General features: G+C 39.3%; 1 protein-coding gene across 1 annotated transcript in view; it reads right to left on the bottom strand.

Annotated features, from left to right (window-relative positions):
- Positions 1-943: 943 nt before the first annotated feature.
- myg1 (myg1 exonuclease) overlaps positions 944-25990 on the bottom strand; it is a 31772-nt gene continuing 6725 nt past the window's right edge. The window contains exons 3-7 of the mRNA XM_059328426.1: positions 22041-22200; positions 19539-19688; positions 16172-16294; positions 14783-14964; positions 944-1458 (exon numbers count right to left, since the gene is read on the bottom strand). Of these exons, the coding sequence (XP_059184409.1) occupies positions 1269-1458; positions 14783-14964; positions 16172-16294; positions 19539-19688; positions 22041-22200 (805 nt within the window). The 3' untranslated portion in view covers positions 944-1268. The remainder of the gene's footprint in view (positions 1459-14782; positions 14965-16171; positions 16295-19538; positions 19689-22040; positions 22201-25990) is intronic.

The raw sequence follows: 25990 nt of genomic DNA, 5'->3' as shown, positions 1-25990 counted from the left end.
ACTACAAACACTTTCCTTCTGAATTTAACGCATTCTGTATTCACGTTTTACACAGCATCCCAACTTCTTTGGTATTGGGTTGTAGGAGAATCATAACGCACATTAATCTTTGCAAAAACAATGTAAGTGAACAGTATTTATAAAGTACTGTGATAGTTATAAAATGCTTTATTTGAGTGCTTAAAACTAATATTATACAGTGCTATAAGCAGAATATAATGCACTATAATAGGTTTATGATGCATTACAGACATGGGTTTTTAGTGTTATTGAATTAACATCCTGCACTACTGAACACAAACAATAACAGAGTGCAGAGCTACACTCACAGCTATAAGAACCAACGTGTGAATTATGTCTTCCACTGCTGACATTTGAACAACGTGTGCACTGATGGAAACGAAACGCACAGCAATGAAATTATAGAGCAATATGTTGCACAGGGCAAGAGCAGCAGAAGGGCAGCTTTGTGGAGAATGCAATCGGGATGAGTAACAGGTAGAGATAAGAGAGAGGGGGAGAAAATCTTGAGCATTAATGAGAAAATTCCAGGCACATCTGCAGATTTTATTACAGGGAAATCGACTGTACAGCTCGTCCCACTGCCGGTCACCTTGTCACGACACTGGCTGCTGGAAGAAGAAGAACCTCTTTGCGTTTGGACATTTTAGTTCTCAGAATTAATCAGGCCTCATCATTGACGCTTTGATCTCGCAGCCAGAGGAAGTAGCGTCTGTCTCTTTGTAGTGCTGCGTTTAATGTCAGCATGCCGGAAACGAAAGGGTGAACTACTGTCCAGGTGTCTCTATAGGTCGACCCTTGAAAGGTAAGGCTTCACAGGCTTTGAAGATGTTGGAGTTTGAAAAGAGATGTGAGCCGAATTAGAAAAACAAATGCTTAAATGCTGGATTTGACCTCATGAAATGTTAACAAGAGACCTGAATGTAATCCAAATTTGTTTTTTATTGCAAAAACACAACAAAACACACCCACATCAATCAGGGTAGAGAGAAGAAGAGTTACATGAGTCAACATTATGATTCAGAGCGAGCTTGTGTTGGAATATAGGTGTTTCTGGAACTGGTCCAAAGTTATTTGGCTGCGATTTCCATACCATCCTCATCCTGGCAAGGCTGCACAAAACAACATTAGCCCTGGCTGCAACGAACAAGCTCCAAGATCGCAAACTAACATTTTAATACTTGCCATCCTCTCTAAAGACTGACCCCCGAGAACACAATGTGCTGTTGGCTCTCCTCAGTGACCCTTCAGCTGCTTCCGTTTGCAGGGGGCTGGGCGGCAGCCTGCAGGGTCCTCCGAGCCATCTCCAGGGCTCCTTCCTGGCTCTTGTTCCCGCCAATAAAGCCTCCGGCGTGGACGAAGATGCAGTCCTTAATCCCACTGAGTTGTGAGAGTGCTTCATCGCGAACGCCGCGCCACTCTTCTAGCAGGGACAGCCTGGGACAGGGGAGACAGAAGGGCAAGTTGGTTTACAGATGGACACTGTGTGGTCCGTTGCTCAGTTCCTGTTGACTCTTTGGCAAAACACACTGTGCTGTACGTGCCTGAACAGCCAGAAAAACAACAAGAAAAATATCACAGTTTGGGAGTGAGGAATACGCTATAAACAAAATATCAATAAAAGAATAGAATAAAACTAAATAAAGATGTGACAATTAGACAATTGACTTCAGCCAATGAGCCACTTTTCAAGTAAACATACCACTTGCTAAACATATTCAATAACAACGGTTCACACATGCTGGAGGAAGTGTGGAAATGACGAGGCAAACCACTACCACATCTTTTGGAGTTGCCCAGGACTACGACCTTTTTGGGACGATATTGTGGAAACCATACGAAGGATACTGGGACAACAGGTTCCTCTGCCATTTACAACTCTTTTTCTAAGTGATTTACCAGACGGGATGGCAGAAAATGATAGATACCTCTTGAGGATAATGTCTGCAGCAGCAAAAAAAGCTATCACCCGCAAGTGGCTGCAGTCAGACCCACCCACAACCTCTGACTGGTTAGAGGTCATTAAAGAAATTCACCAGATGGAGAAACTTACCTTCCTGCTCAGACTAAAAAAAGGCCTGTATTATGCAAGATGGAAAAAATGGACGGCGTTCTTGACAAACGAGGATCATCATTCATGACCCCCCCCTTCTACTTTTATTGTATTGCCTTGCTAGTGCTCTGTTTGACGTGGTGTATAACCGCCAGGTACATATATTGTTTGGACTGAATAGTGCAAAATTTTATATGTTGATCGTCCTCAAGTGATCCAATTGCCTGGCTATGTTATTTTTCATTTGAATGTACTGTGATGTTGTCATGTTTGACTATTCCTGACATAAAAACTAATAAAAATATAAGTATATAAAAAAAAAAAAAAAAAAACATACCACTTGCTCCTTTGCCCTAAATGAAGGTACGTTGATTATCTTTGGGTTAGTTGGACAAGACTAGCAATGCATATTGTGCAGTCAGATGAGAACTGTACAGAGCCAGTCACGACTCAGACTTAATTTCATTCTGTTTGCCATGTACAGTACCTTTAATCAATTACTTAAGAAAATAAACTGTAAAATAATGACGTGAATGATGATGTCTTCTCAGATTTCATGGCCTGACCTGAGGTGAACTGCTGCCATCCGAGGTGAACTACGTGGGCATGACACACACACACACACACGGCACCACTATACACTATAACCAGCTCCAGAAAATAGACCAATAATAATAAGCTTGATTCTTCTCCAGTAATGTGGCAAATCCCAGATGGGCACATATGAGCATACGACGGCAGCAGTGGAGTCAACAGGCAATCTAACAAAGTAGGGAAGAGATTGGCTCTGTGAGGGTTCGCAGGCTGTCCTCCATAAAGTGCCTCTGGATGTAATCTATGGAGGCTGAGAATTCATAAAAATGTAGAGCAGCTCATTTACCACCCACAGCATGTGGCATGCACCTCTGTCCACAGCGCAGTCACTTAAAACACATTACCACTTCTACTGTGTGTGTGTGTGTGACCATGTGTGTCATTCATAGCTTTATGGGGTTATTATCTCCATTACCTGAGACTACGGGTTTTTGGAAGAAACCTGCCGACTCAAGCATCTATAACGTTAACGATCCATTAATCAATTAATCAATATGTGAAGGTATAAAAACATGCAAAAAAATTAATAAATAAATAATAAAAAAAAATTATATATATATATATACACACACACACACACACATACAGTACTATGCATAAGCCTGTTTTAATAGTGGACACTTTTATTTTGAAAGGATACAAACTGAGATAACTTCAGGGAGTTCAATGTTTTATGTTTTTGCCCCTGAAGAGGCATGAGGTTAGTTTCCACAGTAATCTTGCATATTTAAGTGTGTTTTGTGTTTAAATAAGTTTTGGAAAAAATTAAACTCAGTAATTCATGCTAGCAAGGTTTGATACAGTAAGCTAGTTTTGCATCAAATTAAAACTCTTGTATTTGTGTGTTTTATAAGTGTTATTGCAACTTTCAGTTCAGCAGAACTGAATGCTCGGTTGAGTTTCAGTTCAGTGAGTACTGATATGCAGTTAGAGATTAAATTAAAATAAAAAATGATTGATCTTAATGATCATTAATCGATCATCGATTAATTATTCCCATCTCTTGTGTCATTCATGGCTTTATGGGGTTATTATCTCTATTACCTCAGACCGTTGTTTTTCTCAGAGTATTGACATATTTAGCAGTGATTCTGACTTTATTCTGATTTGTCACTTCATCGCTCACCTCTCGCCCCTCCGCTGCTTCTGAAATAGACTTTTAAAAGCCTTAAGAACTGACTAAATCTGCCAAAAGCATCACATTTAATTTTTTTTTTAAAAGTCACACTAACCTCAGGCTCCTCTTCCTCTCCGTCATATGCTTGATGAATTATGGAACTGTACAGTCTCACTTGTCAGAAATAAAGTGACACGGTTGTCGAACACGGCTGCATTCTGAAAAGTGTTCTCCCTTTTCTCTCTCTCTCTCTGTTTCTCAGGCATTGTGCCACTCTTTGAATATTTATTGCCGTTCTGTATAACATTCTCTAAAACTGTATTCAGTCAGGTAGTGAGGAGCTTCACATGTGAGCCATAATGTCAAATGATTCACATGTGTACTCGAACTGCACTCTCCATGCCATTATCTCAAGTCTACACCGTCGTCTACTGCATCTTGTGCCTATTAAGACCGTCATATAGGACAACCTGGGGAGAAAAGCATGGCAAACGCCTAATCCCTGTGAAATGAAACAACCAATCGATAGCTCCACAGTATGGCTGGAAAACGAGCTCAGGAGAAAAGGTCAACAGGGCGGGTAATGAGAGAAGGAGTGGGAGTGGGATGACTTGTTGTTATGCCAGGCCAGGAAGCTCTGATTCTCAAGATGACCGGTCTAAAAATAAGTCCACAATTAGCAAATTAACTTCTCAAGACCTTCCTATAGCATAACAAGACTGTACATTAGTGCTTCAAGATTTGACACACACGAGAAGAGAGGTTATTAAAACATAAAAGATTAACCGTGCGTTTTGTAGTTTTATAGAGCTTGGACTTTCTCGTCAGTTGTCCTCTTCGAGACAATGATAAGAGACATTTGCATATATGCAGCAAGGCTGAGCTATAATTCATGGTAGAGATGCACAATTTGGGAAAAACATGTTTGTTTTTTAATAGGACCTTTAATTTAAGATGTCTTTGCAAGTTTTACGGAGATTTAATTGATTAGTCTATTGACAGACAAAATAACTGGAAACTATATTGATAGAGATATTATTTAAATCGTGTTCTAGTCCCATGCTCACATGATAGTAAATATATTTCGTTTTTGGACAGTTTGAGGCTTTTTTTTGGAATAGCCGTTGCCATTTTTCACTATTTTCAGACATTTTGACCAAACTATCTGAAAAAATGAAAATGAAAATGCATTAGCATCTAATTCTATAAATGATAACTGAGAAAATAAAGAATAAATAGGAATACAATAAATGGCTAAACAAACATAATTACTGTTCAGTTTCAGTCAATTGTTGACTATTTTCCAAAAAGAGAAAATAATAACTTACACCATTTCTAAATCACGCAAAGCAACGTTTTCTGCATTACACATTGTGTTAAAAAAACAGCACATATCGGACAGCACATACACCAATACTGATGTGCTAATATTGGGTAAATACCCATTTACGGCCTTACACAGAGGCAGAGCAGATACGTGTGACAGCAGCCAGTGTGTTTCCCCAGAAATAGAGTTCTATGTTCTGGTTCAGCTCATATTGCTGTCAGTATTATCCTGCACAGTTCATCTCAGACGAAGGACTGCTTCCACTCCTCTCTTGCCTCTCCCGGCTCACATTTTCTTAGCAATGTGATGCTGATAAAAATAGACCTTTCCCCCTTCCCCAGGTGCTGAAGCAGGGACACAGGTGATAACAACACCCCCTTTTGCAGAGCCGCCACATGCCCACTGGGAGGAAGCAGGCCACCCGGAGAAAGAGCCATCTGGAGCTATGTTGTTGTTTTATCCACCACACAAGCCATTCTTCTCATGTAACTCCACACCAACCGCCATGTTTGCATTAAATTTAATCTTTTAAGTACTCCGCCACCATAAACATATGCCGTGTCTTTATATGAAGGAGCTGCCGCCTGAAGAGATCCTGCAGTGGGGCGGAAAAGAATTCCAGCAGAGGGGAATGAGGTGCGAAAGGTGAGGCGACGAGATAGTGTGGACAGGGCTGATGAGGGGGGAGAAATGGGATTAATGGGGAAAGAGCAAGACCGAAAGGAAAATGGAAGAGGGTGACTAGAGGACGGAGACAGAAATACTGTACATGAGAGAGACAGTGAGAGAGACTGAGAGGCGGAAAAGACACTAATGGGGGAGCCGAGAGCGAGGGGACCACATGGAACGAGATAGAAATAGAAAGCATGTAACAAGGAAGTCAGTGGTCAGATCAGGGCTGAATCATAAAGCTATTCCTCCTTCTTCCGGCGTCTTTGGGCAAACTACAGTGTATCAATAATAAGACGAGTCAAATCCAGGATAAAAGCATAAGGGCACATACTGTCACAGGTTACGAGACATCTGAAGAACATGGCAGTCTGGTGGGCCGGTGGCTTAGAGACCGTCAGCTGCGTCACTGAGGTCTTCATGCACAGCATGAAGTATTCGGAGATATCACATCTGTAGGGTCAATTTAATGTACGTAGACCAAAATAACTATCTCAGAAGGCTTTACAATCTGCACAGCATGTCGCATGAAGATCTTTGGACCCTCGCTTGGAATAAGAGATTTCAAAAACAAACAAACAGAAAGACCCTCAAAAGATGTACAGAGCAGACAGAAGAAGAATTACTATGTGGGGAATCAGAATGACCATAAAACCGAAACACCATTCAATATACACTCACCGGCTACTTTATTAGTTACACCTGTTCAGCTGCTTGTTAATGTAAATGTCTAATCAGCCAATCACTTGGCAGCAGCTCAATGCACTTATGCATGTAGACATGGTGAAGAAGAGCTGTTGAAGTTCAAACTGAGCATCAGAACGGGGAAGAAAGATGATTTCTGTCTCTTTTAACCCATTGACGCCTAAAATGCCTGTAAAACCTCTGGGCGATTTTAAAATAAGCCCCTAAAACCTGAAGTTTTTCTGGAAATTCAACAGAAGTGTCAACGCTTCCTACTAAATAATCGATTTTTCAGCCTCTGTAGCAGATAGAAATTAAATTCAAAAAGTATTTGAGCGCTTATACAAATACTACAAAACGACATATCCGCTTTCCAGGCTTCAATGGGTTATCATGGTATGGTTGTTGGTGTATTAATATGAGTATTTCAGAAACTGCTGATCTACTGGGATTTTCACACACAACCATCTCTAGGGTTTACAGAGAATGGTCTGAATAAGAGGAAATATCCAGTGAGCTGCAGTTCTCTGGACCTTGTTGATGCCTTGTTGGTGACTGGTTCAAGATGACAAAAAGGCAACAGTTACTCAAATAACCGCTCATTACAATCAAAGAAGACCATCTCTGAACACACCATGTCCAACCTTGAAACAGATGGGCTACAGCAGCAGAAGACCACACTGCCACTTTATTAGGTACACTTTGATTGACTTTGAGAGTATTTGTATTGTAAGTTGTTGACTCCACCATTCCTGTGCAGGATTCAAATTGCACAAGGGATTTATAGGAATCGATACAATGCAAGTGATGAAAATTACTAAAATGTATTTTATTAAACCGATATCAGAAGGATATCTGTTTACTCTCTTCTTGGTGCATCAGTTCTGCATTTAAGCGACTTTGAGTATCTTTAAAAGCACTATATAAATCAGATCAAGTATTATTGTATTGACAAAAGCAACCTGAACACTTCTTAACACTATTGTTTACTGCAGCGTACTCTTAACTTTAACACTTATCTGCTCTACTCTACTGCCCTTACTTTTTAACCACACAATGTTTGACTTGTGCTTTTTATTATTTTATCTCTTTTTTTATCCTGCTGTATCTTATTTTATCCTATTTATATTTTTATTTCTATTTCCCTGTTTTAATTGACTGTTTTTACTGTTTTCAATTGTGTCTTGCTGTTTTTAATGTGTATGTAAAGCACTTTGAATTACCTTGTGTTGAATTGTGCTATACAAATAAACTTGCCTTGCCTTGCCTCGCCTTACCTCTGCAAAGCTTTTATTGTGAAACAGTCACAGGAATCGCACTGGATTTGTCACATGAAGCATAGTAGTGATGCTAGATTGAAGAGCCAGGTTAAATTCTCAGAGCTGCTACAGCACACGTTCACCAGGAGACACACACTGACCAATGCTTAGCAGCAGAGTTTCATTCAGGGAGCTAACCCAGCAGCTCAAAGCACATCTCACAGCTGGAGCGCGGGGCGGGGAGCTGCAGGTGAACCAACAGAGTCATTCAGGAGTCGATGCGCTTTTGGTTGGGTGTACACCAGGAGCTGGGTTATTAAAGACAGTGAGTAAAATGTTTGTGATGTGGTAAAAGAGTTTCAGTGGATTTGTTTGATTTAGGTCAGGCCAATTTTAGAATTAATTCACTTACATTTCATAATGGGTTTTCAAAATGTGTTCGCTCAGGGGAATTTCTACAAACAGATAATACCTTGAATCTAAAGAAAAAATTAACAGCTTTAACACAATTATCTCCTCTTTGACAGTTATTAAAAAGAGCCGTCTTTTATATCAACCATTACATTTTTCTATTAAATTTTCCCTTAGGATCAATTTGCATTTGACGTGGGGGTTGGAATAAATACATAAAATAGAAGCCATGAATAATTACTTAGCTACAAAAAATAATATGATTGAAAAGCTGCAGGATTTGTGCTCCGGGGGAAATATCTAATATGAGTGTTGATGTCAGACAATAATGTAAGATTTTATTTTGTGTAAAGGTCGATTTATAATTTGCTACGGAATTGAATGACCCTGAACAAACGGCATAAAAAAAAAACTTTTTATAATCATTTACATGAGTGAGTGGAGTGGAGGACAGCAAGAGAACAGCATGAACAAAGATTCAGGCAAATTAAATTCCATATAAAATGTCTATAAAACTGAGTCTGATGGACTTTAGTTGATCCAGAGGAAACAGTAACAACTATTTGTCTGTATTAGCAGCATATTCCTTCCTCAATCTATCTAAAGTATTATCTATATTCATTTTCACAGAACTACAGTTGTAGTCTGGTGTACTAGAAGATAGGGTTTGATCGTATATTATTAAATTCAAATCCAGTATCGAATGCTCTTATTAAATCTGAATCCCTTATCATGTGATATTACCTTTCAACATTTTCAAGCAACTAAAGACTAAAAAGAACTAAAAGGTGCCAGAATGTGATCCGCCCTCAGATGCTGAAGGCTCTGAACCTTGCAGCTCTGTCTTTAGGCTGTTGTCGAGCCTTTGATTCAAGACGAGAATTTGATGTTCCGACCTGGCCGTTCATTAGAGGACCAGCTCTTAACCTTTGTGAGGCTGCTGGAGGCAGAGGCGCTGCTTGCCAACAGGCAAGGCAGGCAACTGCTTGGGGCCGCAGGTCAGTTTGGTGCCCCCCGAGGGCCGCACCCACTCATGATGCAAGTGGTGTGCATGAGAAAACTTATGGCAAGAATGAAAGCCGATAAAATTTTTATCCAAAGTTGTTAAATATTTTAAGCTTAAATTGTTCACGTATTGTACATATTTTGAATTGCAAGTGTTGTTTATATTCATATTTTGAAAATAATGTTAACTTCTGGAATAAATGCTTTTGCACATTTTACACAGATTATTTTGAGGACTTTGAGCCCATGTTTACACGAGGACGCTTGCGGGGTAAAAACGACAAAATATTTTATCGGAAGTGCTTTTCGTTTAGACGGTGACGGCGTTTTTGGGGCTTAAAAACTCAAAAATCTGAAACCAGCCTCAAAAGTGGAAAAGTTGAATCCGCTCCGCCGTAGCGTGTCCGTCTACACTGCCAAGACACAAAACTCTGCTCAGATCTGCTCACGTCACGTATGTGTTTACGTCACATACATGCTCCAGTACAGGAAAATTAACAAACGTGGGATTATTTCCATGCGTCGGACCTTCAAGCTGCTCTGGCAGCTCTAATAAACTTACAGGAGTCTTTCCACCAAATGTACAGGATATGTAGAGATAGTATTAGTGAACAGAGAAGGATCTGGAATTACCTCCATCACATTCTGGATGCAGCAATTGGTCGGAGGTGAGCCAGACGGCTGTGAACGAGACCTGGGAGATCTAGTGATGGTGGAGAACTTTGTGGAAGGAGTAGCTGATGAAAATGTGTGGTGTGAAAACATCCGCAGGCCCAAAGATGCTCTTATCGCTTTAAGTGATGCCGCCTGGCATCAGACAATCCAATTCCACACACTTTTGCGTCACCGTATGCACGCAGATTTCCTCCCGAAAACGCTCGTCTAAACGTGGAATAAAAAATGAAGACGTGACGCCACTTTTTGCGTCTTCTGTTCAGACCGTCATCATGTGAACGTAGCCTGAGAGGGCTGAAGATCGGGCCTCTCTGGGTTGCTAATGAATCGCTGCCCCAAGTGAGGGAGTTCAAGTATCTCTGGGTCTTATCCATGAGTAGAATGGAGCGATTTACAAGTTACAAACATTTTTCAACGCTCACCTATTGTCATGAGCTTTGTAGTGTAGTAGTGACCGAAAAATGAGACCGCTGATATGAGCAGTCGAAATGAGGTTCCTCCATTGGGCCTTGGGACGAGGAGCTCATGTCTGGAGGGAGCTCGGAGCAAAACTGCTTCTCTTCCTCGTAGAAACTGCCAGTTGAGGTGTTGCAGGCATCTGATAAGTGTGAGTGTGTCAGCCACATCCAACTGGTAAGAGACAGTTATATCTAGCCCGGCCTGCTGCCCCCACAACCCGGCCCCAGATATGAATATGAAAACGGGTGGATGAATAGACCATTTGAGATGGCAGAAGTACAGAAGCTTTAAATGACACGGTCACAACCTGTTACACCTCTACAATGTAATATATAATGAAATGTTAATTAAATGCATCTTAGAGAAGAGTGGCCACTGAAATAGTTCCAGTTGACTCGCGTGTTACAGAATGATGCGTCTTTTCACTCAAGCAATCTTTGGTTAATGTGCTCTGTGCAGCTGGTGTATTTATTCAGCCAGAGAACATGCAAGCTTTTCATTTGAGCCCTTACTGAATTAATGTTAATTACGGTTGATCTAATGTGCCACCGGTGATATCAACCAGTGGGTTTAATAGAGAAGCCTGCCTGGTGGTTGCATGGCTCTTTGCTAAAAATAATAGTGAGGAGAGATAAAAGTTTTGATAATAGTTGGAGCTTAACGGATCGTAACAGAGTTTAATGGGTATGTTTCCAACTGGGATCCATTGGAAGCGGCTATCAGAAACACCTCCCTCAGCAAGACTGTTAAACTCTACTCACTAGTAATATTCCTTCACCTGCACATGGTGAGGACTCACTGCTGCTGTTCTGAAAAGCAGGGATCAATATCAAACAGCACAAGTCATCAAACCTCAGAGCACGAGGACTCAATCCAGCATGGAGAAATAAAAAAACATCAAGCAAGCAGTAAAGCTGCTGGAGGGATTTTGTGTACCAAATGTGAAATGAAACATTCTATGCAACAGCTCATGTTCGCTCAGTATCTGGTGAAAGATCAAACTATCAAAATGTGTTTTGCAGATGACAAAGATGTTGAACGCTGTAATGAAACCAGCTAGAAAGCTGGCTAAAAGTTCATAACTCCATAGATATCACAATATAGCATGTTTTATGGCTATGCAATGTATTAAAAAACAATATGAAAGGATAAAAACAACATTTTGTATACTCTCTTATGCATTTTCTCAGGAATCAGAACGTTTGGCTGCTGGGTTTTTTTATCGTAATGATAGAAATGGTATAGAAATATATATTTATGCTGAACATTTTCATGCTGTTCTGATGATGTATATCATTATCTCACCCAGCCCTTGTGGGACGAAAATAAGCGTGGAGCACATTTCCTTGGCGATACGTCCATATTATGCTCAGTAAGCCTGGCTGCAGCGAAACAACACAGCGACTGCAGGCCTCCTGTGGGGATGCTGATGACGTTATTAGAGCAGCGTTGTGGGTTTGAGTGCAAGAGGCTTCTTAGGCAAACAATTCCCTTCCAGAGGTTACAAACACAGACTTTAGAGGTGCTAACCATCTGACAAATTCACACAGAGGGTCTTTTGTCTCGTCATCGCTGTCATTATGGAGAGAGTGGCAAGGCAAGAATACTAATATGATTTAATGAGCATGGATGAGGCATCTTTCGCTTAAGTGTCAAGCTTGAGGGTTTCAGGGACCTCATTATTGCTAAAAGATGCAGAAAAGCTCCACAACAACAACAGCAGCAGCAGCAGCAGTAGCATCAGGGACGAGGCAAGGAGATATTTATGGCACACACGCAACAAAGTGATTTACAGTACATAAGGAATAAAATGCTTTTCAACATTTAAAAAGACCATGAGAAGGAAAACATAAATTAGCATATCATAAAAGGAAGGAAAATACACAAGCGTGATGGACAAGAGAATAAAAATAGTGCCGTTTCAGAAATAAATAGCCTGAAGTGTCAAAAAAGTAATGGCAAACTAAAAAGCATTTAGAGTTGGATTCAGGATGTTTGTTCCAGATTTTTGATGCGTAAGAAGTAAATGCTGCTTCATCGTGTTTTATAAAGCAGACCGGTCTCAGACAAACTGAGATTTATGGATTATTTTGTCCAAAACCAATTTAAAAACAAGTGAAAGTCGAACACAAAGGTAGAGAGTGCAGTAATCTGAGATCAACACATATTGATTGGATGGCCAGGAAATTTTCTCCACAGAAAAGTGGTTTTAGTGACTTTTCCTTTGCTCACAGTATGCACAAATCTGCTGTAAATAAAAGCACCTGTCAAATTGCCAGCATGTACTGTATATGTGCCATACGTTTAGAGCAGAGGGTGGAAAAAAAAACACCTGAGGGGGGGAGGTGTGGGCACGGAAGAAGGGCTCAGGTGTCTCTGTTAAGGTGTTGAGTGTGTTTACATCCTTTTAACTCCTCAGAGAGAAATGTGAGAACAAAAGCTCTGCCTGAACTGAAGGATCATCCTCAGCCTACAAACAAGTATCTCTATCCAAGCAGGAGTTATTCTCTCACCGGATGACATGTCAATCCTCCGCAAGAAGTTGTCAAATGGTCCGATAAGCATGAAAGTGCAATCATACATCATGATTGGTCTCCATCACCAGAGCTCAACTTATTTCAACACGTCTTGGGAGACTCTGGAGCTATGCCTGTCACTGTATTTTCCACTGATGCTTAGAAAAAAGGGGAAAAAATCCTGTCTGGGAGAACTTCTTGTGTGCGAGTCAGTGTCACAAACAGCCCTGCGAGCTCTGCATGTTTAATTTCCCTCAAGGTAACTCATGCAGGGTGCTCTCTCCACACATGAGATCACAGGCTGCACCTCGTGGAGCAGAAATTTTGCTTAAATAACAACTAAAAAGAGGTTTTTGGTAAAGTGAAATGCATTTGTAGCAGTGTTTCCCCACAGGATTTTATGAGACTGGGGGGGGGGGGGGGGGGCACCGAACCATCTAAGGGGGTCTGGGGGCATGCCCCCCTGGAGAATTTTTTTTACATAAAAAGGCCAAATATGATGGCCTCTCACACATTCTAATGTCACTATTCCATCATATACTCTGATCTCAATGACTGCATATTTTAAGAATAATTTAAAGGAGAATAAGGGTTCTTTCATATTTTATTTAAGGCATCTTATTTTGACGGTCTTCTTGTAAATTCTGTGATCGATACTTGTAACTGTTGCCAATTTATTGCAACAGAAAAAGGAATTCATTTAAGTTTTATTTGTTTCTTTAAATGTTATTTTATTTGGTATACATTATAATGCTTTTATTTTGAAGGTGAACTAAGTCACCAAGTCTCGTTTGGCTGCTCTCGGGTGCGTGTGTGGTAGAGCAGAATTCCCGGGAAGCATGAACAATGGTTCAGATGGAATTGTTTGTCAAGAGAGACTGATCATTAATATGAAGACGACTAAGGATGAAATATAATTCCCTTTATGTAGCATGCAGCCAACGAGGTATTTTGTTTCATTTATCTGTATTTTACTTTGTGGAATGTAATGTTGAATACATTTGATTTAACCTTTATTTCATTATAATTTATGTGCAGTTTTCACTTGGATTTTGAGATGGATGAAGGACGCTCAAAATAAATCAGTTGAAGGAAACCGACTTGTGTTTGCCTGGTGCTTGGAGGGAGTTACAATACTGTTAATACACTGTGCTCTTATTTTGAAACCTGCATGCGTTTAGTGACAGGAAGTTATTCAAAAACAGTCACAGTTTAGTGTGATTAAAACAACTTTAATTGTTAGCTAATGTTAGCTTGCAGCTACCGAACGGTGTGTTTGGACCATAGCGAGACTATAGCGGGCCACATTAGAGTCTGGCGGGCTGCCAGGGTCTAGGTCAGGGGTGTCAAACTCTGGCCCGCGGGCCAAATTTGGCCCGCAGTGTAATTTTATTTGGCCCGCGAGGCAATACCAAATTATTATATAATTATTGTACAATAAAAGCTGACCCCCCGGTATTATACAGCGCATTTACCGCTAATACTACAAATCCCACAATGCCCTGCTGTTGTTTTGGCGCGTAAATCAGGACAGGACCCAGAAACGCGCTCCTCTGGGACAGTCGTCATAGCAACCTCAAGCTAGAGCTGTCTCCGAGCTACCCCTTCCCGAAAAGAAAGGCAGAATTTATTAACCTGTTGAAAAAGTTTATTTTGATATTTAAATCAGAAGGATGCAAATAGAAAAGAGGCATATGATTTTATTTAATTTTTATTTAATAAATTAATGACATTGATGTGCTTTTTATTTGAAATTTGATTTGCATGTCTGCACTATTTAGTTATATATTGTATGTTTATAAGCATTGCTGGTTCCATATTCAATGTTAAAGCAAAACATGTTTGGTATATATTAAAAGGTTTATTTGTTCAATGTTGGCCCGCGATTTTATTCAAGTTTTAAATTTTGGCCCATTGTGTATTTGAGTTTGAAACCTCTGGTCTAGGTGATCAATGGGAAACTCTGTGTTGTGTATGTATTTAGTATGTCACCTGTTCTGGAAGGTGTTGAGTCCAGCAGGAACACACTGGACCCTCCACTGTCCATTCTGGTCGGGATAAAGGATGAACTTGATTGGCGTCTCTACATTGAGCTCCTTCTCCAGGGCAAACAGATGCTCCTTCCAGGGACAGCCGCCCTGGGAGAACACCAACACCTCTCCACTGGGATCCACCTGGTAACCAGGAGGAAATGTTTTGAATAGAAGTATTTTTATTATTTAAATCTGCTCTCACCCGATTGCGGATAAGCGGTTAATGGTAATGAATGAATGAATGAAATCTGCTCTCTGCCTGAAATCAGGCATGGTGTCTGACAACTTTAAGCCTTTAAACTTCAAAGGACAGTAATGAGTCAACAGTAGTTCTCTGTGTAATTTCAGACAGGAAAAAAAATAAATTTCTTCACTTTTAGAGTTCATAATAGTATAATTTGTGATCTAATTGGGAAAAAAGACCCAAAGACCGAAAAAAAGGTCTTTTTGCATCAAGAAACTATTTGCCTAACACCTTTAAAATGGTATTGCTTTGTTTATGCAAAATTCTATGTGAACTGGAGTTTTTTGTATTCATGGTTGTTCGTTTTGTTGCTGTTTTGTGTCTGAATGTTTATGATTTATTTTTGCTGGCGGCTTTACCCAGTTCATTTTCATAACGTTTTAAATAAACCTCTTAATTATCTCATTTCCTGCTGGGTCTGTATTTTGCATGAATGAAAATCAATTAAAATAAAGAATAAAGAAAAAATAAAGAAACTATTTTCCACTGAACTGAAAAAAGGGAACATTGGCATTGAAAATCTTGAATTACCACAGAAAAAAAATGTCCTGTCAAAAAAATGCAACAGACAAGATACACAAACCTGTCACCGAAAAAATAATCAGCAGATTTTCACTGAAAAGATGTGCGTCATTCATTTTTTTCAAAGTTACATTTCTTTTATGCCAATTTATCAAGTTTTTCCTGTTGCAGATTTTTTTAATTACAGTATATTTTTCAGTGATATAACAAGTTTTTCAAGGCCAGTTATTTTTTCAAAGCCTAAAACTTAAAAACTAAAAACTTTTCTGCATTTCTTTGCCCAGAAAACTGTCAGCTACTGGATACTTTTCCCTTTTACCGCCTTTCTCCATAAACCCTAGAGATGGTTGTGTGTAAATAGAAATCCCAGTATTTGTAAAACAATCAAACGAGATATTGTAATTATTGTGACAGGCCTACTATTAACTGCTTTATTGCTTGCAGGATTTCTTAAAAAATACATGTCAAGCCTGTTTGACGATCTTGGCAACTTTATAATGTTTTTGTACCATGGAACAATATTTACAAAGAATAAAGAAACTAAAAGCAAAAATGCACACATCAAGTTGGACGGTCTTGTACCTGAAGTCTCCCCTTCACGGCTTCCTCCACCACCGTGCGAGCCGGCAACCAGGAGGACTGGAAGAACTCCAGACGGTCCAGGAACTCCTCCCCAACCATCTTCATAGCCTTTTTAAAACCCTCCTACATGCAAAGATAGTAACATCATATTATGAAGACAGAGATACAGCTTTATATCACTTTTAGAAGACTACTTATGGTTAAAAAATCATCTTATGTCTGTCATTTCCTGCTGGGTCTGTATTTTGCATGAATGAAAATCCATTATCAATAACCAATCCATTAAAATAAAGAATAAAGAAAAAATAAAGAAACTATTTTCCACTGAACTGAAAAAAGGAAACATTGGCATTGAAAATCTTGAATTACAACAGAAAAAGAAAAAACTCACACAACTCACAAGTGGAAAAAAATGCAACACACAAGATACACAAACCTTGGCGATACAGCTTGATAGCACTTTTAGAAGACTACTTATGGTTAAAAAATCATTTTAATTCATGATCATTCACACTCTTCTTCACTGCTACACCACCTCTGAATTCCAATACAGTTTGACGTGAAATACTTAGAGTGAGACTGTGTGGCAGATGAACCCACCGTCTCCACACTCATCCTTGAAGCCCTGCTTCATCAGCTTTTCATCATGTACTGCAAAAACCTCGGTCTGACCTTGTTCATTCATAGTCTCATGAGCAGAAACTCAAGAGAGCGAGAGAAAAGGCACGACAGATAAAAATACATGCGATCACAAGCACATGCACGCGCTGACTGTATGTATATATATGACTGTGGAGGCTGTGGTGTCCCTGAAATTTAACGGCCATGTAGGGAGTAGACAAAAATCCATTAAGTGTTTCAATTATCACAAACAGGCAGAGATGACCAGGTCAGTCCACCATTAAAGTGTCTGCCAAAAGATTTGTCATTACAAACCTTTCCTACTTTTTCCGATCCCCAAGAGCTGTCTGTGCTCGCAGTGTGAGTTAGTAGGGGAAATGTAAGGAAGTGCAAGGACAAGTATCATATTCATGTGAACTGAAATGGGAATAAAAAACAAATAGCCCAGCTGCTCCACTGAGACAGGAATGGAAAACATATATGCAGACCCATGCTGCAGGTGTCATCCTGTAGAAAACAGTCCATGTTTCCCTGCAGGCATTTCCCTCCAGCACTAACGAGGGGCAGAAAAGTCACACTCGGCCATTTTCGGGCCTCTTTTGTTTCTGCATGGCTTTGAAAACAACCCCTGAAATCCGACTGCACACCGGTTCTGTTTACCACAACACTTTTAACCTTTTTGTGTTTCACCACAGGTTGCCCAATGTGTGTCATTATAATTAAATGATGCGGCCAAAAGGCCTTTTTTTAATACTCGCGTCCTGGTGTTAAATATCAAGATGTCAATAAAATGAATGAAAGGGGATGAAAAGATGAAAAGGGAAGTTCAGGTCAGAGCTGAGTCACCACCCTAAACAATAATCCTTGAGTCATCAATTACATTTTGTTACCTCTAACGAGTAGGTCAGGTTCCGACTTTTTTTTTTGTCAAAAGCATTATATAAACTACTGGCTCAATTTTCATGAAACTTGGTTGAAAGGGGTTAGAACTTTATTTTCCAATAAAAAATACAAATATTTGGAAAAATAATCAGCATATTGATTATTATAGTTGTAAGTTGCAGCTTGCAGTTGCAAGATAGACGTGTGTGTTCAATTCAAAACTTTATCCTTTGTATTTGATGTGTCTTGTAGCTCCACATATAAATCAGCATTTTAAAAACCCATTTCTTGGATGTTAAATGTAAATTATTTTCTGGGTAGAACGAAAGGAGAAGAGGACATAACTAGAAAATTTCCTGAAATTCTGAAAGGGCCATGGGGGCTACTGCCGGTGTGTGTACACTATGATGAGATTCTTCAGAGATTTCAAACAATTAATACTAGTAATGTTATGATACTATATTATATACAATGAGCACACCTACAACAAGCATTCCTTTTCAAGTATTTATTTATACAGCAACTTATGCCCTTTAACCTCAAAATGAGTGTGTGTGTGTGTGTGTGTGTGTGTGTGTGCGTGTGTGTGAGTGAAACATGTGTATCTGGAGGAGTGTTCGTGCTTACACATGCATTTGTGTGTGTGTAACTAAAATCAGATAAAGTTACCTGTGTGTGTGTGTGTGTAACTAAAATCAGATAAAGTTACCTGTGTGTGTGTGTGTGTGTGTGTGTGTGTGTGTGTGTGTGTGTGTGTGTGTGTGTGCGTGCGGGCGTGTGTGTGTGTGTAGCATGTGTATCTGGAGAAGTGTGCACGCTTCTTTTTCGCTCATTTTTTTTCAGCCGTCCCATTCACTTCAATGCAAAATTTTGGGCAGTTTTTGTTCTCAGTACAATTGCCCCATGGCCCTAATAATATCATTTTGGAAATTACGTCAATACATGGCCAAAATGAACACATCTATTTGATCGAGTAATCATCTAGTGATATTCTCAATAGCTTTAAATTATTCCTTGACCCAGAAAAATGTATATTTTGACACCAAGATCAACCTTCTAAGAGGCTTGGAAGATATATTGGTTCTCATAGACTTTATATGGCTGCCATCTCCGATACGCAATCTTGATGAACTGGCTCCCATCAAAAACTGAAACATATGTTGATGGAGAGCATTTAGAAAAAATGTGGTGCTTTTGTCCCCATTCTTCTCAAATCTGGTCCTAAGCCGCCTGACTATAATGCCTATTTATGTCCTGGGAATACTTTAACTGTTCACCGTTATGTTGTGTTTCCTGTGTTATTTATTCACACACAGTACTACCCAGAATGCCCACAAGTCATACTGTAGAAACCCAGACAATGATAAAACACACATTCACTGTATCTATAGAGCAAAAGCTTTAATGGTCATAAAACCTGTCGTGATTCAGTGCATCCTGAGGCACACTGTATAGAGAGGGGGACCTGATTTATGTTCTCACATGAACTCACACCTCCACACCTCCTGCATAAATGTCTTGTTAGTTACACCTTATGATGCTTTGTATCTAGTGTGTGTGAAGACATTCGTTGGGTACAATCATTTCCTGACAGTAACCCTGTCCACTAAACCAAATATTTCACCTTGTAATCCTAAAATCAAAAAGGAGAAATCTGCAATTTGAGGTGTTTTTCTTGTGAAGTCATTTGGTCTTTGAACTAAAACAAGACACAAACACTCATATATTCTGATCTGATATCACACACACACACAGGTTTAATGTAATATGTGAGTGACCTTAAGTTAGAATAGAATAAAAGTGCTGCATCACACCGATCTGCGTGCTAAGTGAGAGTATAAATTCACACTCTTGCATCCCTCACCTCAGTGTCCTGGCTCTTGCTGTTCCAGCGTGGGTTCAGGTGGCCGACACGTGCGCTCAGCGTGGAGGAGACAGAGTAGCGGGCCTCCCCGTCATACTGTGAAATGCCATTGTCAATAGCATCCACCTCCTCCACAAAGTTCTCATACATCTGTAAGAGATTGAAAGAGACACATGACCGGAGAGGTTAGGAACCTGTAATGACATGGGAATTGGCATGGTTTTTTTTTTTTTTTTTTAAAAAGGGAGAATTGAAAGTAAATCCCTTTTTCTAGCCCGGAAAGGACTTTAGAGAAGAGAGCAATGCACTGGGATTACATTATTCTGATTGAAATCCATTTGGTCACAGTGTGTGGGCACTCACTGAAGGCTAAAGTGCATAGCTAGATCATTAAGCCTAAAGGAAGAGGCAAATTGCTGCTATTTTACAGTTCAATGGCAAAGCAACAGAAAGAAGTGGAAGAGGAGCAGAAAAGCAGAGAAGCAGAGACGTTTTTCAGGATGAAAAGTCAACTCCTCGGTACATGGGAAGGTCAAACACCACACATTTGACATTTTATAAGTGGCATACAAGTGGAACTAAGTTTTGGGGCAAAAATAGAGTTTCAGTTTGTCTGAACTGAGGACAAGACACGCAACATCCTAAAATAAATAAAGCCCCAGACGTGAGTAAAAGGATTACTTGGGGCTTAAAAACAAACTGGCACATCAAAAGACCAATGGTAATATAAGTTAATAGAGCTAATATTTATGGTTGACCTAAGATTTGGCTGGCTTAATGTGTCTGACCATCAAAATGTTCTGAGTGCTGAGGCCTCCTCCTGGCCCTGCCGTTGAAAATGCATTAAATATAACTGCATTGTCCTCTGGCACATCCTTGTCTATGTCTTTTTATCTGTAATCTCCACACAGCGACTGCATGCTTTCTGTTGTTAAAACCACCAACACAGACAAAGTGCACAGAGATTAGTGTACTCTAATCTAATTGTAATTCCTTTTATCAAAGTAACTGACAAGTTTTCCTCTTTAGATCTTTACCATCTCGTGGCAATCCTGGTCAACATCACTATCTTTGAGAGGCTGTAGTAGGCTGAGTTTTAATGCCACAGTGAAGATACTGAAATAGTTCCTAACCATTCTGTCTTTCCAATCCATTTGTTCCAACCATGTTATCATATCTTGGAAGCAGTGGCGATTCTAGACTAATTTTACTGTGGGGGCCAAGGAGGGGCCAGTGTTTAATCAGAGGGGCACATTAAAAACGACAAAGATGATATCGAAGCAATCAAAACTCTTATTTTAGCTTATTTAAACACCTTATTTAAGTATATTTGGAAGATATAAATACATTGATTGAAACAATGATACTTACCAACAATTACAATTATTTTTGTGAGAAAATGACATTTCTCATTACTTATTTATTTTGAAAGTGCAGTACAGTGAGGATAATCTTTTTATATATACACAAGCTTTTATTGCACAATTAAACTATTATACGATGTACAAATTCTGGGTTCCTTTTGTGTACAATGAGATATTGTTTGAACAAAAATTAGTTAAGAATTGTTCAATCGCTCGTTATAAATTGATCATTTTAGGGCAGTGGCTCCTGTAGGCCCCTGTGTAGAACCGCCACTGCTTGGAAGGAGGCTAAATGACGCTCCAAACGGCTCATTTTGGTGACGGAAAACTGACATTTTCACAGGGGCCCCTCCCACCTCAAGATAACTAAATGAAAATGGGTTCTATTGTTACTTACAACACTCAGCTTTACAGCCATGTCCGCTTTATGTCAGCTATGAAGTTGACTGGTATGATTGGAAAGCGGAGACTCTCGTGGATTCAATTAGCTCGATTGTATTTATGTTGTGATCTCTATGATAATCACATCCTCTTGGGATTTTACAACCACAAACTAGAACAAAAGCTCACCATCCAGTCATCAAAAAATGCAACTCTCCAAAATCTCAAAAGCTTTTGATACCAAGAAACAGAATTGGTTTTTCTATGATGCTCGTAAAGTTGTTGGTGTGTTACTGTGGATTTTTAGAGGGATTTTTGATCATTTTATCAAAATGTAGCACATTATCTGTGTAACAAGATTGCTGTAGGGAATTTATGAGACATAATAAAGCGTGGGAATGGTCATTGTATACTTTCATCATAATGTTCTGAGCCCTTATACACTAATCATACAGAAACACTAAACATTTGAAAACCAGAACCAGAACACTGTTTATTTTATTTATGACTGAAAAAAACTTGGTTGGTTGTGGCTCTCGTAGGATCATCTTGATTAACTGACTTTGCTGAAATTTGTTTTCCAATTTCATAATGATGATAAACAATAATTAGGTTCAATTCATCAGCCGAGGCAATGTTTTTGATGCGAGTGAAGCGAGGGGAAACATCTGTTTTCAATGGAGTGTTTGTGCTTTGAATTAAACACAATGGATGCTAATCCTTCCCTGCTATAAATCCTTTGTCTTCCTCCTCTCACCTTGTCGAAGAGCACCTCCAGCTGCCTGTCCTCCTCCTTCAGCTGCGTCAGCTGGGCCAGCAGCTGACGACCAAAGTGTAGGTAGACCAGGCCTGCTGAGCTCAGCTTGGTCACCCACGGTTTCTCTGGAACCAGACTGTGGAAGGTCTCTGAAAAGGTCCTGAAGTAGAAGAAAGGCATGTGGTTAGTCGACTGCAACAGAAACAAAAATGGTCTTTTAACGCTAAAAACAATACACAGAGGGTGAAAAGGGGCATTTAATAAAAAATGTTAATAGCTTGTACAGTTTGTACAATGTTTTGAAACTGATGTGAAGCCAATGTGGAGGTGCTTCAACCTGCATTCTTTCTCGTCGCCAGCAGGGGGCGACTCCACTGACTGAAAAAGAAGTTTGGTTGTATAGAAGTCTATGAGAAAATAACCCTACTTCTCACTTGATTTTTTTACCTCAATAAAAACATGTTTCTATTGAGTTTATGGTCTTAATTGCTAGTTTCATGTATTCACGTCATCAAGTGAATCAGGATAGAGGCATAAAATGCTCATCCAAGACACTGTGTACATTTAAATAGCAGTGAACTGTTTTTGGTTTGCCTCAAATTGTGAAAACAGTATAAGTAATTTATCTCAATTAACCAAAATAAAGGCTGTAACTACCTTTTTTAAACAAGCAATTAATCTAGCAATTATTTTGAAAATTACATGAACAGTTTAATCTATAAAATGCCCCGTTTTATTCTGTAAACTACACACCTTTGGATTTTGGAGTGTTGGTCATACATATTAGCGAGAGGAAATGATAGTGGATAGATTTTATCTATTGACTAATTTCTTAATAACTGATATTTGCTTTGCTTTTGTTCAATAAAATCAAATTTAATGATCAGCTTGTTTGTGTCATAGCAGTATTCTTGTGTTGCAGTCATGCCTTTAACACATGAAGGAAATGTAATGCAGCACTGCATGGTCTATTGGAAGATAAAAACCAATACTCAATACTAAAGCCAAGGCTTAGGACATTAAAAAAGAATTCTTTGCTCATAAACATTAAGTGGCCTCTTCAATAAAACATCTGTTGTATCGGGATTTATGCTGGACATTATGGATTGTATGTCAGATATCAATAAAAGGCATTTGCATCATAAATATTCTCCTCAGCTTCAGAGAGCGAGTGTGCATTGACTGGCGGGATAGAAAGCATGCTCAGGCATGTTTGTAAGCGTGAGCACACATGAATAGAAGCCACCGGAGGTCTCTCCTCAGCCACGTGCTGAGATGGTCGGGCTCCAGCACCCAGCCGCTGCTGGTCATTTAATTCAGGCTTAATTAGGATGCTTGGGCTGCAGCACAGCGGAAAACAGACCGTCAAATGAATGAGTGACATGCTAGGGAAGCAGGGGGTAATCACAGCCATTAAAGGGGCTAATTGGCCAAGCTGAGACATTTCTATGCTGATTATCAGGAGTTGGGAGTGAATGAGCGAGAGGAAAATGACAGAGTAAAATGAAAAACGGCTGAGAAAGATTACCAGCTTACCAAGCAGAGGTCATCAAACTGTTAGTGTGAAGTCAACTGTGGCAAAGGAGCATTTAATTAGAACTAAACAAAGGTAAGGGAGTAAAGGAGAATATAAAAATAACTGGAAATACTTTGGAAAGAATTCAGCTTTACTAAGGTGAATTGTTTAAAAATACTTATTGAACTTTGATTCCCATACTGCACCAGCTGCAGCACTTTCTTATGGTAATCACTATATCATTAGACGGAATGGCTTCATTGCATTCTATTTACTGTGTGCAAAATGATGCTTCACCAATCTATCCCCTGCTCAAAGCTTCACAAGAAAGTCAATGACTCGAGACACTCAAGCACTTTATGAAAAGATTATTTCTGGCCAGTAATTTCCCATCATTCGGATAAAATTATGTGAAATTTACTTGCTGAGAGACAGGCACTGTATTAGAGCACAGTGTTGGCTTTCATGGGCTTTAAAGGAGCAGTGTGCACTTCTAGGAGATCTACTGGCACAAACTGAATATAATATATACGTTTTCATTAGTGTATTATCACCTGAAACTAACAATCATTGTGTTTCCTCCTTTATGTCTACATATTACATCGCCATGTGTCCACAGCAGCAAAGAGCTGGGTCATGATTTCAAACGTAAATCAAAAATCATTGGAAATGAACTTTACATTTCAGTTGTCAAAATCAAAAACTGAATCTGTACATCTGAAATTTGCCCATATGACTTTAGTGCAGTAAATTACAAAAAAACTGTCATATCTCCCTTGGTACAATGGAGCCCATTTTTCTAAAGAAGAATTTGAAAATGTGAATGACAGTTTTCTGGGCATAAAACCAATGATCCGTTGATCTTTGCAGCATTCAAAAGTCTAATAATGGCACAGCCTTAAGTGCTGCCAAAAAATGTTTTGAATCAGAAATGCAGTCAAACTGAAACTCGAAACGAATTATCGATTTAGGGAATTGTGATCCCCCTAGTAGGGTCCGGGAATGTCTACCAAATTGGCATATGAAATGTTATTGTCAGCGCAAGTCATCCAAACTGATAAAATCATAGGAGCACAAAACCCACTACAGGGACGATATCCACCAAAAAAATGTTAATAGCTTGTTCAGTTTGTACCATGTTTTGAAACAGATGGGAGGCCAATGTGGAAGTGCCTAAAACCTGCGTTCTTTCTAATGGCCAGCAGGGGGCGACTCCATTGGTTACAAAAAGAAGTTCGATTGTATAGAAGTCAATGAGAAAATGACTGTACTTCTCACTTGATTTATTACCTCAGTCAACATTTTTCTATTGAGTTTATGGTCTTAATTGCTAGTTTCAAGTATTCTTCAATACAGCGTGACTTTCAATTTGTGAATTACGGTCCCATTTAGATTTCATACATACTATATACAGGAGATATCCACCAATAAGAATTATCATCATCTTATTAGTTCTTTCACCAGAAATTTGTTTGTTACATAAACTGTAAAAATAAGTGTGTTCTTTAACGTTTGAATTAGTTTGAATTAATTAAACTGATCTGTTGATGCGACAGCTCAAGCATGCACCTTCAGTTGCACTCGTCAAATCAGTCTGCACTGCAAAAAAGCCAACTTGTATTTTTTGGCCTAAAACAGTGATTTAAGTAAAACTTGGAAATATAAATTATTGACATTTAGGGCAATAATGTAAGTTAGCACAACAAAGGAAGCCAGTTGTCTGCTCAAAAACAAGTTGGTGAGTTGTTGTTACTTATATCTTTAAGTTGGGGTTCAAAACAAGAGACAATAGTTCTGATAACTCTTATTTCTTTGTTGTGAAATGCGGGAAAGCGGTGAAATTCGGTCATTAGCGAAAGCTATCGGCTAACTGATGCTAGCAGCTAACTGATGTTAGCGGCTAACTGATGCTAGCAGCGCTGCTTGTTACAGCTATAAGAGTAGCCATTAGCGTATCAATGCTAACTCATTTCATAGCGGCGTTACAATCGTGCCAATTCAGCACATTGCAGAAGTTAGCAAAAGTAAGGATTAAAAGTTATTATAATGTAAAATTACAAGTTGGTACAACTTACAGTTGAGTTGACAAAAATCTGAATTTAGAGTTAAACAAACTCAAAAACAAAACTTAAAATATTTAGTTTAATTGTCCAACTTAAAATTTTATCGAAGTTTGTTGCCTTGGAATTTTGAGTTCACCCAACTTTTCTTTTTTGCAGTGTGTGCACCATTAAATAAATCAGAATTGTTACTTTTTAAGTATTTAATAAATGCCTCTGCAAACACACCCAGGTGTGGAGGGCGGGCATTTTCAATCACAATGCTGGGCTCAGTAGTCGATGGACAATGGCACTGGCCTTGGCTTTAGACAGGGACTTTCATGCTTTTACATAAACTGAATTGGGAGAAGTGAAGGAAAGCTTCTTCAGTTGGT

Source organism: Centropristis striata, chromosome 3, assembly GCF_030273125.1.
Source record: "Centropristis striata isolate RG_2023a ecotype Rhode Island chromosome 3, C.striata_1.0, whole genome shotgun sequence".
Classification (NCBI taxonomy): Eukaryota; Metazoa; Chordata; class Actinopteri; order Perciformes; family Serranidae; genus Centropristis; species Centropristis striata.
Note: the sequence above shows the minus strand (reverse complement) of the source record. Positions and strands in the feature narration are given on the sequence as shown.